The sequence below is a fragment of the Musca domestica genome, unplaced genomic scaffold (assembly GCF_030504385.1).
Source record: "Musca domestica strain aabys unplaced genomic scaffold, Musca_domestica.polishedcontigs.V.1.1 2, whole genome shotgun sequence".
In the NCBI taxonomy this organism is placed as follows: Eukaryota; Metazoa; Arthropoda; class Insecta; order Diptera; family Muscidae; genus Musca; species Musca domestica.
In genome coordinates, this window is record NW_026712249.1 from 6144273 (window position 1) to 6162375 (window position 18103).

The window sequence follows — 18103 nt, forward strand, 5'->3', positions numbered from 1 at the left end:
CCGGCACAGACAAATTTCTGTCGTAGGCTGTAGTATCCATTACGAACTTCAAATACCAAATTTGCAACAATTCCGGTGAATAATGTCGCTAAAATCATCAGAATACCGAATATCCTGAGGTACCGTTATATGGCGGCTATACGAAGACGTGGACCAGCACAGACAATTTTCTGTCTTGGGCTTTAGTATCCATTACGAACTTCAAATACCAAATTTGAAACACTTCCGGTAAATAATGTCGCTAAAATCATCAAAATACCGAATATCGGGAGGTACGGTTATATGGGGGCTGAACGAAGACGTGAACCGTCACAGACAATTTTCTATCTTAGGCTGTAGTATCCGTTACGAACTTCAAATACCTAATTTGAAACAATTCCAGTGAATAATGTCGTTAAAATCATCAAAATACCGAATATCGGGAGGTACCGTTATATGGGGGCAATACCAAAACATGGACCTACATGGCCCATTTTCAATACCAAAAGTCCTGCAGACATAGCATACATTTGAGTAAAATTTTATCAAAAATTTTATTCAATTCGTTCGGAAGCTATACTGATTTCCACAGACGGACAGATGGACGGACATCGCTAAATCGACATAGAATTTTATGCGGATTAAGAATGTATATACTTTGTGGGGTCTAAAATGTATATTTCGAGGTGTTACAAACGAAATGACAAACTTAATATACCCTCCATACTATGGTGGAGGGTATAATAAAAAGTTACAAGATATCATTAGGTTAGCCTACGTATGGTTTGAACTAAATTTCCTAAATTATCTGTATACCCTCCACCATACATAGTATAGAGGGTATATTAAATTCGTCATTTACCGAAATAATAATTTTAGACCTAAAAAATTTCATATATTCTGCATCAGCGCAAAATTCCACGACGATCTAGCTCTGTCCGTATGTTCATATGTTTTTATCACGCTAGTGTCAAAACGAATTAAGATAGGAAGCTAAAATCAGTGCACAGATCAGTCTTTTGTCTGCAGGCAGGTCAAGTTCGAAGATGGACTACATTGGTCCACAATATCGTATGGCCCACATATAACGGTACCCCCCATGTTTCGGCCACATTTTTCAATGAAGTAGTCCGAAAATCCACACAAGGAGAACCTTTTGAGTACTTCACCTCCTGGAAAAGAATTGTCTACATAGGTCTACGATATCGATATACTTCTATAGATTTTAGTTGCATTATTCACCGAAATTGTTTCAAATTTCGTATTTGAGGTTCGTAATGGGTACTTCAACCTATGACTGGAAATTGTCTATGTAGGTCCAGAACTTCGTATAGTCTTTATATAATGATACCTCCCGATATTCGCTTTTATTCACCGGAATTGTTTCAATTTTTTTATTTAAAGTTCGTAATTGGTACTAGGGTCTATGGGAAAAAAATACTTTTGCAGGATCACGTCTTCGTATAGCCCCCCTATAACGGCTTTTCTTTGAGCAGTATTTTTAGACAGATTTTGTTTTTTTTTGGAATTTTTCAAGTTCCTTCAAAATGGTTGTCGACTCTGTCTTAGCTTAGCTGTTTTTTAACTTGTTTTTATTTTTGTCTATTTGTGGGGAAGTTACCAAAATGAGCTGACCACTATATATAAACCTAATATTGATAAATATTTTGCAGTTCTTGGCAAGTTCTTCTTATCAAATCTATATTTTCTCCTTCCCAGCAAGTCTCACCATAAGTGAGCGGAATTTTTTTGTTTTTTTTCCAATTTTCCCCCCACTTCTTTTGATTTCCTCAAAGCCAAACCACTGTCCCTCATTAGTTGCCGACGATTTGCTAACAAAAACGACAACAGCAGCCGTTCCATGTTTGCTTCCTCCAACACTTCCGATTAGTAGATATTTCGAACATAATTTATGGCCCAGCAACAGCTAAACATCGCGAGTTGTGTTGTTGATGTAAATGTTTTTTTGTTGTTGTTTGTTGCGACGACGACGACGACATTACTTGCCACTTAGAAAAAAATGAAGAAGATGAAGAAAAAAAAATGATGTGGAGGAGGATGAACATTTATTCCAATGTCATCAAAAACTAAATTCTTTTTTACATTTCGGCATTTGATAAAACGACGACATTTGTATGGTTGGGTAATCATGTCATGGGAGGAAAGTGTGAGGCAAAATCCGGAAGTAGCTACTCTTTTTTAGAAAAAAAAAAACGAAGTGTCATACGATTTGACTAATGAAAGGAAGTGGGGGATCAAGGGGAAATAAGAACAAAGTATGGTCATGGGAATAAAAGAGATAAACCGAATTAGAAAGTATGGATGGATGGATATGGAAGCATGGATTTATCGACAGATACATGTGACAATTTATTTAGGTATATACAGGGTGAGATGAAAAAAACTGCAACCAACTTCAGACAGCTGTCATTTCTAAACTACTCGTCCGACAGCTGTTAAAATTATTCCAGTGCCAGCTCATTATATTGCTTACAAGCGTACAAAAGCATTTTGGGAGAGAGGAAGTGGACGGAAGTGGACGTCAAGGAAGTGGACGGAAGAAAACAGTAACATCAACAGATATGGTTCGAAATGTAAAGAATCGACTTAATCGAAACCCGCCCCGCCGAAAAATGGCTCGTGAGCTGAACATATTCCAATATTCCATTCCGCAAATATTGAAATATGAGCTCGGGGTGAAGCCATTGAAATACCTAAAAGTCCAAGAAATTACACCGCAACAGAAAGAAAATAGACTCAAAAGAGCTAAAGAGTTGCTTCGTTTGGCCGAAAGTGGTGAACTGCCGAATTTGGTTTTCTCCGCTCCGATAAGAAAATATTAGTTGTCCAGCAGTTTGTAAACAAACAAAATGATCAGGCTAACTTGCCAAAGAGGTCAGGTAAAAATATTCACTTTCGGTTGGCCACCAGAACTCAAGCGCCGGCCATGGTGATGGTGTGTGGGCCGCCATAACAGCCGATGGTGGCTCTCCGCTCCTATTAATCGACCCTGGCTTCAGAATAAATTCCCAATATTATCGCGAAAATATTCTGGAGGGTGTATTAAAGCCTTGGGCAAGCAAACATTTTGGCCGCAGACCTTGGACATTACAACAGGACTCAGCACCATCGCACTCAGTACGCGCCACCCAAGAATGGTTACAAAAAATAAGGTTCCTCGATTCATATCCAGCGCACAATGGCCACCAAAATCTCCGGATACCAATCCCTTGGGCTATTGTGCCTGGAGTATTTTGGAAAGCAAGATTGGCACTATAAAATATCAAAGTGTCGATCACCTCAAGTAAGCGCCGGGAATAGGCCAAAATACCGTAGAGCAACATTCGGGCAGCGTGTGACGGTTTCATTGGCCGTTTGAAGGCCATATTCTACACAATTTTTCAATATTTTTATGATATTTCCGACATTTTTTGCTTTCATTCAATAAATTTTAAAGAAAAAATGTAAAAATTACGGCGTTTGACTTTGGTGCAGTTTTTATATCTCACCCTGTAGTACTGATGCAAGCATTAGGATTCGCAAATTTGGAGCAAAATCGGATTCCCTTTCTATACCTGTACATTAATATATTTTTATTTGAAAAATTCGACGTTTTGTGAGGGAGGTACCACAAGGAGTGGACCGATATTGTCCATTGTCGCCTCTGACCTAGCACTGATGGAAATATTAGGATTTGCAAAAGTTGAACCAAAATCGGATTGCCCTTTCTCTATCTGTGCAGTAAAATATATTTTTTTGTTTTTTTGAAAATATCGACCTTTTTGTGGGAGTTTAATAGTAATATTTCAATGTACCAAGCATGAACCAAATCGAGACTCCCTTCGAGAGTTCTCGTGCGCATCAGAGACCCAGGGTCTATAACCGTTATTTGTATGAGGCACGTTTTAGCCATATCAAATGATATATGCCCTCTCTAGCCATATGGCTAAGGGTATAAAAAATTCTATTCAAGCTGAGGGAATATTTTTCAAAATTCCCTTCTCAAAAAATTCCAAGACAAAGTGATTCCAAATTTCATTTAAATTCTTTTCCCCAATTCCTTAAATAACCCACAACATTGTGTAATAATCTCAGGAATGAAATGGAATCCGGAAATAGCTATACCGGCTACCAAAAGGAAATGCTCGAAAATAAAAGAAAGCACTCAAAAAAAAAATATTCCCACCAAAAGGCAAAAACAACAACAGCGTGTCCCGGACAGGTAAACGTCTCTCTCAACATTAATCACGTACCAAAAATGGTGCCAAATACCAAAACATTATCTGCCATTCTGGAATTGTATTAATTTCCCAAAAGGCTATGGAATTTGAAATGAATTGAAAATATTTTTGGGCCACAAAATAAATTTGTGTCCGATTTGGTAGGAGAACTCTTCTAAAAATTCAAACACGCACAACAACTTCCGGTTTGTGGAGATCGTTTTTGGGTAAAGGAATTTTTTTAAAAAAATTTATGAATGAAATGATTTGAATTGAATTGAAGAGATTACAACAACAGCATTTCCATTTTTTTTTTTGGAATCGAATCAAATATTGAGATGGAGGAATGATACTCAACCACATTTGTCATATGTTAGGCAAATGTCAAAAAAACAACATTCGGTAGCTGCTGTTGGGCGGAATGGTTGGTTGTACAGGAAAGGCACCTTGTAATGATGACATCCCCAACATGACGAATGATAAATTGTCAGATTTGTGGTTGTTGGTTTTGTTGTTCTTTTTTTTTTTTTTTGGATTTCGATTTGGATACACCTTTAATGGTCGGGTGCTGGTGTTGTTGTTATTCTTGTTCTTGTTAGGATTCGCAAATTTGGAGCAAAATCGGATTCCCTTTCTATACCTGTACATTAATATATTTTTATTTGAAAAATTCGACGTTTTGTGAGGGAGGTACCACAAGGAGTGGACCGATATTGTCCATTGTCGCCTCTGACCTAGCACTGATGGAAATATTAGGATTTGCAAAAGTTGAACCAAAATCGGATTGCCCTTTCTCTATCTGTGCAGTAAAATATATTTTTTTGTTTTTTTGAAAATATCGACCTTTTTGTGGGAGTTTAATAGTAATATTTCAATGTACCAAGCATGAACCAAATCGAGACTCCCTTCGAGAGTTCTCGTGCGCATCAGAGACCCAGGGTCTATAACCGTTATTTGTATGAGGCACGTTTTAGCCATATCAAATGATATATGCCCTCTCTAGCCATATGGCTAAGGGTATAAAAAATTCTATTCAAGCTGAGGGAATATTTTTCAAAATTCCCTTCTCAAAAAATTCCAAGACAAAGTGATTCCAAATTTCATTTAAATTCTTTTCCCCAATTCCTTAAATAACCCACAACATTGTGTAATAATCTCAGGAATGAAATGGAATCCGGAAATAGCTATACCGGCTACCAAAAGGAAATGCTCGAAAATAAAAGAAAGCACTCAAAAAAAAAATATTCCCACCAAAAGGCAAAAACAACAACAGCGTGTCCCGGACAGGTAAACGTCTCTCTCAACATTAATCACGTACCAAAAATGGTGCCAAATACCAAAACATTATCTGCCATTCTGGAATTGTATTAATTTCCCAAAAGGCTATGGAATTTGAAATGAATTGAAAATATTTTTGGGCCACAAAATAAATTTGTGTCCGATTTGGTAGGAGAACTCTTCTAAAAATTCAAACACGCACAACAACTTCCGGTTTGTGGAGATCGTTTTTGGGTAAAGGAATTTTTTTAAAAAAATTTATGAATGAAATGATTTGAATTGAATTGAAGAGATTACAACAACAGCATTTCCATTTTTTTTTTTGGAATCGAATCAAATATTGAGATGGAGGAATGATACTCAACCACATTTGTCATATGTTAGGCAAATGTCAAAAAAACAACATTCGGTAGCTGCTGTTGGGCGGAATGGTTGGTTGTACAGGAAAGGCACCTTGTAATGATGACATCCCCAACATGACGAATGATAAATTGTCAGATTTGTGGTTGTTGGTTTTGTTGTTCTTTTTTTTTTTTTTTGGATTTCGATTTGGATACACCTTTAATGGTCGGGTGCTGGTGTTGTTGTTATTCTTGTTCTTGTCGTATAATTACAATGACAAATATAGTTTCCTTACAACACCATACCCCGCCATACTTGTTGGCTGCCAGCCGTTTGCAGCCAGGCAACTATTTTCGGAAATGGCCTGTAAACAAATCATGATGGAATGGCTTGGCTTGGTTTGGCCTGCCCTGGTATGGTGTGGCGCGGTGGATCTGTTGGTGCTGCTGCTCGGCATATGGCCAGGGGATGTTGTTACAATACATGAATGATGTACACGCTGCTGCTAATGTTGTTGACGAGTAATGGCCAGAGTTGGATAAAAAGAGAAACTGCTGCTGCCATGGAGGAGTAGATAATGCCTGCCTTGGTAAATAGACATTTCAACGCTTTCAACATAATGGCCTGGGGTGGTTGTTGTTCGTTCGCACGTTTTGGTATTATTGCTAATTTCAGATAATTTCAAATTAATTGTGTAAACATTTCAACTTTGCTCCACCTTTCAATATTCTTGCTTTTTGGGCCATAATAACCAGCAGGCCTTTGCAAGAATTACAGGGTGAAATGAAAAAGAACTGCAATAAAGTCAAACGCCATAATTTTTCCATTTTTTTAAAATTTTATTGAAAGCAAAAAATTTCGGAAATATATAAAATTTTAGAATAACTTTAGATTTGTTCGAATTGACCACCTTTGGCAGGAAATATTCAAAGTCATATTTCCTGGCAAAGGTGGTCAATTCGAACAAATCTAAATTTATTCTAAAATTTGATGCTATTTCCGACATTTTTTGCCAATGCCACCGTCACCGTCTGCCAAAGAAACCGTCACAAGCCGCCGAATATTGTTCTGCGATATTTTGGCCCATTCCCGGCGAAGCGCTTGCTTGAGGTGATCGACATTTTGGTATTTTTTAGTGCCAACCTTGCTTTCCAAAATACTCCAGACATAATAGTCCAACGGATTGGTATCCGAAGATTTTGGTGGCCATTGTGCGCTGGAAATGAAGCGAGGAATCTCATTTTGTAACCATTCTTTGGTGGCGCTTGATGAGTGCGATAGTGCTGAGTCCTGTTGGAATGTCCTAGGTCTGCGGCCAAAAAGTTTGCGTGCCCAAGACTTTTTAGTACACCCTCCAGAATATTTTCGCAATAATATTCGGCATTTATGCTGATGCCACGGTCGATTAATACGAGCGGAGAGCGACCATCAGCTGTTATGGTGGCCCACACCATCACTATGGCCGGCGCTTGAGTTCTGGTTGCCAACCGAAGGTGCACATTTTCAGCTGACCTCTTTGGCAAGTAAACACGATCATTTTGTTTGTTTACAAACTGCTGGACAACGAATATTTTCTTATCGGAGCGGAGAAACCCAAATTTGGCATTTCACCACTTTCGGCCAAGCGAAGCAACTCTTTAGCTCTTTTGAGTCTAGTTGGGGTGTAAGTTCTTGCACTTTTTGGAATTTCATTGGCTTTACCCCGAGCTCATTTTTCAATATTTGCCGAATGAAATATTGCGATATGTTCAGCTCACGAGCCATTTTTCGGCCACTGCGACGCCGGTTTCGATCAAGTCGCTTCTTTACTTTTCGAACCATTTCTGCTAATGTTGCTGTTTTCTTTCGCCCACTTCCTTGACGTCGGACTACGCTACCACTATTATGGTAACGAGCGATGGTACGAGACGAGACAAAAGATTTATTCACATTTAAATGCTGGAGTGCTCTAACGATAGCCACTTGCGGTTTTCCCAGCCAAATATAAAGAAATCACACTATCACGCTTGAATTCCATCACTTTTTTTCTGGAAAATTCTCACCAACATTTTTTTGTAGGCTTGTAAACAATATAATGAGTTGTCACTGGAATAATTTTAACAGCTGTCGGACAAGTGGCTTAGAAATGACAGCAGTCTGAAATTGGTTGCAGTTTTTTCATCTCACCCTGTATATACTTCCTTTTACATATTGTCTTTGTATATCCAACGTGGCAGTTTATTTTCCAGCAAACCACTTTGTTGAGGCAAAGTTCGCTCTCCCCCCTCATTGCTTCAGCTCCCATTTTGGTATAAACAAATATTATTTTCTCCATAGCGGGCAATTTTTTCGCTATTTGTTTCCAGCTACCGGGGTGTGAAATGAAAATGAACAGAATTCCAATTCCATAGGTGCTGCGGGTCAGTGAGAAGCGGAGAGGGGTGCCGTTGTTATTACTTCGGTTCCTGTTTTGCAAAGTGCTGTTTCTTTTCTCGCCTCATAGAAATGAAAAATGAATGAACTGGAGAAAAGAAAAAATAGCAGCAGCAGCACCACAGATCAATGAAAAGTTTGAAGGCTGTGGCCTCGGAACGGCAAATAGTTGGAGTAGTATTGATATACTAGAGGCAGAATGGTTGGCCAGAGTACATTAAGAAATATTATGTTTATGGACATGAAACAAATTTCCATTGAGGTTACACAGTGGTGGGAATTCGAAAACAAAACTAGGAAAAATTCTAAAATTTTCGAAATTTATAGAAGAGAACAAAAACTTAAATTGAAGTGCAAATTTTGAGGGTAGCTAAATTGAGGGTGGGGAAATTGAGGTTGGGGAAATTATCCTTAAGATATTCGTATCTAACAAGGGGTTAACATTGACCCTTTAAGTTTTTTGTTCTCATATAAATTCTGATTAAATTTCCACAATGTTGAAAATTAACCCAGCGAACTAAACTGTTCGTGTTCAGTCGAAAATCCGAAGAGAATTCCGATATCGGATACAAGCTCGTTGCTTCTCTGACAGAAAGTAGTATGGAGTGACAGATGTGTCTTCTAACCGAAGGTTCTGATAAAAGCCTGACATTGAACAATCGAACCCAACTCAAGGATATTCATAGAAAGATCTGAAGGGAAATTACAGCTGCCGACATTCTTACGAAATGTCTTTCAGAATTCGGATACAGTTTTTTTTTTTTTTAGAAAATACAATGAATTTAATTTTTTATACCCTCTGCCATATTGCTACAGGTCTTTTTGGACAAAATCCGTTTCAGGACATTTTGAGTAGATCTAGCGATGTCTGTCTGGTGTGGACGATAACTCTCGAAGGGAGTATCCGATCCAAACTTGGTATATCGTTATTATTATCAAACTTAGATCGAGTTCGGAGATGGGCAATATCGGTCCACCTCTTCATACCTTTCCCACAAAAGGTCGAAATTTTTAAAACAAAAATTGCACAGAAAAATATCGGATAATCCCATTTTGCTGCAACCCCGCAAATATTAATATTTGCACCAGTGCTAGGTCAGGTGTAAAGATGAACAATAAGGGTCGGAATTTTGAATAATTATGACTTTTATAAAATGTGATATAAGAATCGGATTGTCTTCAAATTTCACGCACCGAAATATTTTTATTAATCCAAGATCTGGTGTAAAGATGAAATATATAGGTCCACTCCTTCTGGTACCTCCCCCACAAAGGGTAAACATTTCGAATAACCATGAAGCTCATAAAAAGCGAAGTTAACGTCCGATTCCATTTAAACTTGGCAAATTTCAATATTTCTATCAATACAATATCTACCATAAACATGGTAGAGATCGGACCATTCCTTCTGGTACCTCCCACACAAAGGGATACAATTTTAAATAGGTTTAACTCTTATAAAATACCAAATAAGTATCCGATTCTCACATCCCAATATTTCTACTAAAAAGAGACGTGGTGTGAAGCTGGAATATATCGGTCGGTCTACTCCTTCTTATACCTCCCCTCCCCCACAAAGTGGTCAAAATTTTGAATATCTATGGAGCTCATAAAACGCGAAATGTGCATCCGACGATTTTCAAACTTGGCATATCTCAATATTTCTACTAACATAAGACGTAGTGTGAAGCTGGAATATATCGGTCCACTCTTTCTGGAACTTCCCCCGTAGAGGAGTCAACATTTTGAATAACCGAAGAGCTTATAAATGCGAAGTAATCATCCGATTTCCTTCAAATTTCATACATTCCAATATTTCTATTAACACAAGATCTGGTGTGAAGATGCCAAATATCGGCCCAAACCTTCTGGTATCTCTCCCACAAAGGGTTAGAATTTTCAAATTTTATATAATTTGCTAAGCAAATTAGCGATTCGTTAGAAACTTGGTAACCTGAGATCTCATGTTTATCTAAAATTCATCAGCTCACCCTTCCGGTACCTCCCACACAAAAGATTTAAATTTAATAGAACAGTGTTGGCTTGTTTGTTCGGGATACCGTAGTATTTTGTTGTTGCAAAATTGTCAGGCTTTATCCCTTTATTGTTGTTTTTATAAGAACAACGTTTGTTTATTAGTGGAGAACGATGGTAATGTTTACCATGGGGTAAGGCAGGAATACCTATGTTTCGGAAAGAGCCAATAATCCTCATCAGTTCCCTTGTTTTTTTGTCTGGGATATTTTCCCAAGAAGTTATTTTTAAAAGAACTTCTATGACAAACATTTTAATTTAAAAATTTAAATTTAATTATTCGAATAAAATTGGATATAAATTTTAGTTGCTCATCCAAATTTTTTTTGGTATTAGATGAAGTGGAATACTTCGATCCACTTTTTCTGGTACCTCAGGCACATTTATTAATTTTCCAAAAATTATTACATTTCTCATGTAAAGGTGAACGAAGATATAGCCCAAAATCTGGTACATGGAAGTAAAATGTTTTAACTTCTTTGGAGGAAATTAGCTGTTAATTTTGGAAAATCTTCCTAAAATCACTGTGCTTGGATGTTGGAAAAAAATCTGTTCTTCCACATATTGTTTATATCTATGTCAGAATAGATGCGGATATATATATTGATGCTTGTGCCATTTGTCAGTTCTTCGTATTTTTAGTATCTTTGTTGCGAACATAAAATCACAAGTTTGTTGTAAAGTGCATGAACTGAACCAACTGCAAAAAAGGATGTAAAAGAATATCGCAAAATTTTCAGCGATGAACAAGGAAGTGTTCAACATTCCAGAACCGGAAAATTTTCTCAAGCAATGAACTGCAGCCATTGGAATTTATGGAGAAATTTTTATAGAGCAAAGATAGTTTTTATTGTTTTCACAGAGAAAGAGAGAGAGGCAAAGAGAGTGTGAGAGAAATAATAATGTAAAGATTAAAAATCTAAGGTTTCTATGTGGAGAATATATTGGCTCGAATTTGGCAGAAACTGTTTTCAATACTTAATTGAGAAAAGTTCCCAATAGTTACCTACTAGAGTCTATGGTTCATAAAATTCACAAAAGCTCATAAATCCAATTTGTGGAAGGTTCTTAAAATCGCTGAATGTTCATAGCATCGTAAAATGTCCTTAAGATCATTAATATTGAATAGAAATTTCATATTTCTTGAATCATATATTAACTGATGTCAGATTAATTAAAAATGAATTACTCCTCAATTAAAACAACGGTTCCTAAAAATAATGAAAGTTCATAGAATTAATAAAACCAAAAAAAAAAAAAATAAATAAGAAAAGTTCATAAAAAATGTTTCATAGATGGTAATTATCACTTTTGAAAATAATTAAAATCGTAGAGGGATCATGGAATCTTCATTGCCCCATGAAATATAGAAGAATTAGAGAAATATAAGCGATTTCTAAAAGAAAAATCGTTCATAATATAAGAGAGATAGAGGCAGAAAGAGAGAAAAAATAATAAAGCTGCAAAAATAAATGAGCAGAGAAATAAATCTGATAAAATCCATAAAAGCCATGTAAAGATTTCATAGAAATATCTTTAGTTCATAGGATGCGTTAAAGAAGCATTAAATATTGAGAGGTTTGTTTTACAGAATCTTGTACTCTATGTGGGAGAAGTACCAGAAGAAATGGTCCGATCCCTACCATCTTCATAACAGATCTTGTGTTGATGGAAATATTGAGAAATGCCAAGTCTGGATAGCATCAAATGTGAATCTCGCGTTTTATGAGTTTCATGGTTTTTCAAAGTTTTGACCCTTCCTTTATGGGAGAGATACCAGAAGGAGTGGATCGAGACATTTCATCTTCATAGCAAATATTGAATTAGTAGAAATAATGGGTTTTATGATCGTTTTTTTTTTGTTGGTCAAAACAAAAAGGCCATAGAGACCTAAGGTCTATAACCGTTATTTCGATGAGACGCGTTTTGGCCGTTTCAAATGATATGTACCCTCGTTCTCAAGCCATATGTATGAGGGTATAAAAACATCGATGGTTACAAAATAGAACGATAGTTCATAAAACCAACGTTTTACTCATCCTTCAGAGAATCATGGAATAAACTTCGAAGGCAATTAGCTCCTACAATAGTTGAAATTTTATTAAAATATCGACAGTTCATATGCAGACTTCTCAAGGCATTATAATATTATCGATTATTCGTGGAATCGCCGAATGTTTATCGAATTATTACGCAGAAAGTACAACCAATACAGGGTGAGATAAAAAATCTGCAATAAAGTCAAAAGCCTATAATTTTTACGTTTTTTTTAATGTTATTGAATGAAAGCAAAAAATGTCGGAAATAGCATCAAATATTAGAATGAGTTTAGATTTGTTAGAATTGATCACCTTTGGCACGAATTATGGCCTTCAAATGGCCAATGAAACCGTCACACGCTGTCCGAATGTTGCTCTGTTCTGCTGTATTTTGGCCCATTCCCGGCGAAGCGCTTGCTTGAGGTGATCGACACTTTGGTAATTTTTAGTGCCAACCTTGTTTTCCAAAAATACTCCAGACAAAATAGTCCAACGGATTGGTATCCGAAAATTTTGGTGGCCATTGTGGGCTGGAAATGATGCGAGCAACCTCATTTTGTAACCATTCTTGGGTGGCGCGTGCTGAGTGCGATGGTGCTGAGTCCTGTTGGAATGTCCAATGTCTGCGGCCAAAATGTTTGCGTGCCCAAGCCTTTAATACACCCTCCAGAATATTTTCGCGATGATATTTGGCATTTATTCTGATACCACGGTTGATTAATATGAGCGGAGAGCGACAATCGGCTGTTATGGCGGCCCACACACACCATCACCATGGCCGGCGCTTGAGTTCTGGTGGCCAACCAAAGGTTCAGCTGACCTCTTTGGCAAGTAAACATGATCACTTTGTTTGTTCACAAACTGCTGGACAACGAATGTTTTCTCATTGGAGCGGAGAAAACCAAATTCGGCACTTCACTACTTTCGGCCAAGCGAAGCAATTCTTTAGCTCTTTTAAGTCTATTTTATTTCAGTTGCGGTGCAAGTTCTTGCACTTTTTGGAATTTCAATGGCTTTACCCCGAACTCATTTTTCAATATTTGCCGAATGGAATATTGCGATATGTTCAACTCACGAGCCATTTGTCTGCCACTGCGACGCGGGTTTCGATCAAGTCGCTTCTTTCGCTTTTCGAACCATTTCTGCTGATGTGGCTGTTTTCTTCCGTCCAGTTCCAGTTCACGGAAACGAGCGATGGTACGAGACACAACAGATTTATTCACATTTAAATGCTGAAGTGTTCTAACGAAAGCCACTTGAGGGTTTCCAGCCAAATATAAAGAAAACACACTATCACGTTTGAATTCCATCACGAATAACATTTTTTGTGGAAAATTCTGCTTTTGAACGCTTGTAAACAATATTCTTAGCTGTCACCGAAATAATTATTGACAGCTGTCGGATGAGTGGCTTAGAAATGACAGGAGTCTGAAATTGGTTGAAGTTTTCTCATCTCACCCTGTATATTTTGAAGGTTCTTTTATTTACCGATTGGCTCAAAAAAATACCGTAGGTTTACAAAATAGGATGATGGTTTTTATAATCTACGATTGTTTATAGAATCGTAGAATCATGGATGGCACGTAGAATTACAAGAGGTTCCTAGAATAGTTGAAAGTTATTGAAATCAACGAATATCGACAGTTCATATGAAAAAAATCCTCAATATTTTAAAGAATTATCGATTCTTCATGGAAGCACCGGATGTTTATCGAATTATTACGCAGAAAGAACAGACAATGTCTGATTTCTGTTTTGAAAATTGAAAGCAAAGTCCATATTTATCTCAAAACATATATAAATCTCTGAATTTTATGAAGTGCAAATTGCAATTGTTTGCGATATTTGCTGGAGGTGAACGAAGAGCAAAACATAAACAACAAAATCAAATGACGTCAATCAATGAAATTGAAATTGCATGCAATGATGCCAAAATAAGCTAACATAGAAATTTTCCTAAATCTGGGAGATTATGAAAACAAACATGTCGGAAGGAAGGAAAGAAAGAAGGCAGGTAGAATATTTGGAAAAATTTTTGGGGAAAAATAACAGGAAAAGCTATCAAAATTATAAAATAAATAAACAATAAGGAAATCTGTGTGTGTTTTTATTTGGGTGTGGGGAGGGTTATAAAATTTATTTACGACTCAATAACAAATTTAATGAACTGCAGGGTATTTAAGTTGGGCGGCGGCGGCGGCGACGTAGCCATTCATGGAAAATAGCCAACAAATAACAACAAGTGCTGCGGCTGCTGTTGCCAGATTTATATTCCAATTTTTATTAATATCTGCTTTCTTCATTTTTCTTTTCTATTTTTAGATGTCGAAGAACTTTCAACCAAACTCATGGCCAAATTGGCCGAGGTACAAAGTTTGGAGGGTGGCACATTTTTCATAGGCAATGCCGATGCCCTACGGATACAGCCATCTGCACCAGCCCTGCAGACAACGGTGGCAGCATTTCATCAGCCCCAGCATGTCATGTTACCAGGTGAGTTTCAAAGAAATGGCAACAACAACATCTGCATCAAATGATGTTGTTGTTATTTTAAGGATTGTAGCAATTTTTTTCGTTTTGTTTTGATTTCATAAGAATCTAAATTGGAGATACTTGAGGGGTACATTATTATCATTAATGGGGAATTATTTTGGAAGTTTCAAGTAACAGCGCGATGTAGTACCACTTCTTGGTGTCCTCCAGTGGTGTTTATAAATAAAATATAAATTACATGTTTTAAAAGTGAATTTTTAACACTTCAAAAAGAGGGTACTTGAAACTGATACTTGAAATGGAGGTTGATAGGTGGCACAGTGGTTTGAAATTGGTTGTTAAGTAAGGATTGAAGAAGAAGCTGCTGCCACAACACCATGATTTTGAACAAAGTCATCGCCATTACCAAGATCTTCTGGCGATGTAAGGTCTGTTCATTACCGCCAAAAACGAAGGCAACAAGATACCCATGACAGATTTTCTATTTGCGGAAGGTCTTCTACATATAAGGGACCTCTAGAAGGTCCTTGTGATATTGAGGATTTATATATAAGACTTACAGAAGATTTTCGAAATATAGAAGACTCAGGTCTTCTTGAGAAAGAAAAATGCCTTCTCGATAGGAATTCCCACAGAAGGTCCTCGAGCTTTAGGGGACTTAAAAAAGTTTCTATTAGATTAAGGAGACATATCGTCCCATTTCTATTAGATATAGAACCATATAAGATCCTCGAGAAATGTGGGACTTATAGAGGATCCTTTAGATATAGAAGGTCTATAGAAGACCCAAAGACGGTCTTCTACAGGTAGAAGACCCATAGAAGGTCTTTTCGATGTAGAAGCCTCAAAAAAGGTCTTCTGGATTTATAAGAGACCTATTGAAGGTCTTCTAAATTTTGGAGATCTTAGAAGGTTTTCTCGATAAAGGAGGCGTACATAAGATCTTCATCCTATTGAAGGTCTTCTAGATTTTGGAGATCTTAGAAGGTTTTCTCGATAAAGGAGGCGTACATAAGATCTTCAAATTTTGGAGACTTAGAGAAGGTCTTTTAGATATCGAAGATCTTCTAGATATAGAAGACCTCTAGAAGGTCCTCGAGATACAATGGAGTGTATTCTAGATATAGAAGGCCTATAGAAGACGCGTAGAAAGTCTTCTTTCGGTAGAAGACCTATAGAAAATCCTTTGGATATACAAGACCCAAAGAAGGTTTTCCAGATATAGAAGACCTATAGAAGGTCTTCGTTATATTGAGGATTAACAACAGGTCTTCCAGATACAGAAGATCTTTAGAAGGTCTTTTAGATATAGAAGACCTATAGACAGACCTATTGAAGGTCCTTTGAATAAAGACGATCTACAGAAGGTTTCTTAGGCATAGAAGGTATAAAGGGTCTTCTGGATATGGAAAACCTAGAGGGTCTTTCGAATAGAAAGGTTCCTTTGGATATACCTAGACATTTTGTAGGTCTTCAATATTTAGATGACCTACAGCAGGTCTAAAAGATCTAGAGAAGGTCTTCTAGATTTAGAAGATCTATAGAGGGTCATTGGATATAGAAGACCTACAGAAGGTCTCCTCAGCATAGAAGGCCTAGAGGGGGTCTTCTAAATACAGAAGGTCTTCTGGATGTAGGGGATCTACAGAAGGTATTCTGTATATAGAAAATCTAGAGAAAGTCTTCTGGAAATAGAAAACCTAGAGAAGGTCTTCTAGATAGAGAAGACCTATAGATGGTCCTTCGAATATAGAAGACCTACAGAAGAACTTCTATAGAAGACCTATAGAAGGTCTTCTATGTAAGGAACACCTACTGAATGTATTCTAGGTGTAGAAAACCTAGAGAAGGTCTTCTAGATATAAAAGACCTAGAGTAGGTCCTTTAAATATAGAAGATCTAGAGAAGGATACAGAAGACCCATAGAGGTTTGGCTATAGAGGACCTACAAAAGGTCTTCTATATATAGAAGACCTAGGGTAGGTCATTTGGAAATAGAAGATTTAGAGAGGGTCTTCCAGATACAGAAGACCTCTAAAGGGTCCTATTGATATATAAGGTCTTCTAGATATAGAGACCCATTGAAGGACCCCCGAAAGGTATCCTGGATATTGAAGACCCACAGAAGGTCTTCTGAATACAGAAGACCTACCCAGGGACTTGAGACGACCTACAGAACACTGTTGTATAAAAAACCCATAGAAAGTCTTTTGAATACGGAAAAACTATAAAGGTATTTTAGACCTACAGAAAGTCTTCTGGACCTACCGAAGGTCTTCGTGATATTCTAGTTATCGGAGAGCTATAGAAGATCTTCTAAACTTACAGAAGGTCTTCTCGATATAAAAATTTGTTGAAAATCTACTTGATATAGAGGACCCACATAAGTTCTTCTGAATATAGAAGGTCTTCTAAATATATAGAAGACCTATAAAATGGTCTTCTGATGTAGAAGGCCTGTAGAACGTCTTCTATACTTTGAGGGAATTTCCTATCGATAGATCATAAGACTTCTTTTTATTGCATATTTTTTTTTTTTGGAATGGATATCTGTTATGGTCCATGGAAAATAAAAATTGGTATCTGGGGGCTACTATTCGAAATATTTTTAACCTTTTTTTAAATCTAAACTTCGAAACGTGGCCATAACTTCTTTCTTATTATATGTATTTATATATTTTGTGGCATATGCATTTTCTCGAGGCAATCAATCTTTCCAATTGGCACTCGGCCGTTCCTCCCTCTGGCAACAGCTGTGTTTTGTTTCTCGAACCACTGTGAGCCATAAAAAAAAGAAAAAAACCTTTCCATGTCATTGTCGCCTGTTTATGCCTCGCTTCAAGTGTTTCTTATTGCCTTGAAACCTGGCGGGATGCATTTCCCACTCGCTGGGTACTAAGGGATTTTTTGTTTAATCCATTTTCAAGATGTTTGGAGGATAATTTTAATTTCGTTTTCTTTCGCATTTGTGAAAACAATTGTTGTTTTTGTTGTTGTTACTTTAAACGATCGATTGTTGTTTGTGGTAATTGTAAAATTGTCACCAAACCCAGCGTGCATCCGTGCGACGAACACAAATGTATGCATGCAGCGTTAGGTCGTTTTAGATTCAAGTACCTCGCCCAGCATGATGCCTGTGGGCGCTAGGCACCATTAGAAATTGTCGTTGTTGTTGCAGTGCAATGAGCATGAGCATATGTGTGAGAGAGAGCATTGCTCTTCGTTTACATTGTCAGAGAAGTGTAAATGCATTGTTTGGAGAGGACATTTGTTTTTGTTGCCATTAGAAGAAGTTGTAATGCCATG

General features: G+C 37.2%; 1 protein-coding gene and 1 long non-coding RNA gene across 3 annotated transcripts in view; one reads left to right on the top strand and one right to left on the bottom strand.

Annotated features, from left to right (window-relative positions):
• Positions 1-18103, bottom strand: part of LOC131802165 (uncharacterized) — a 106589-nt gene that overhangs the window by 69510 nt on the left and 18976 nt on the right. The window lies entirely within an intron of this gene.
• LOC101888223 (tumor necrosis factor receptor superfamily member wengen) overlaps positions 1-18103 on the top strand; it is a 71309-nt gene that overhangs the window by 47588 nt on the left and 5618 nt on the right. For both annotated transcript variants that reach the window (XM_059121728.1, XM_059121729.1), the window contains one exon: positions 14627-14797. In XM_059121728.1, the coding sequence (XP_058977711.1) occupies positions 14627-14797 (171 nt within the window). The remainder of the gene's footprint in view (positions 1-14626; positions 14798-18103) is intronic.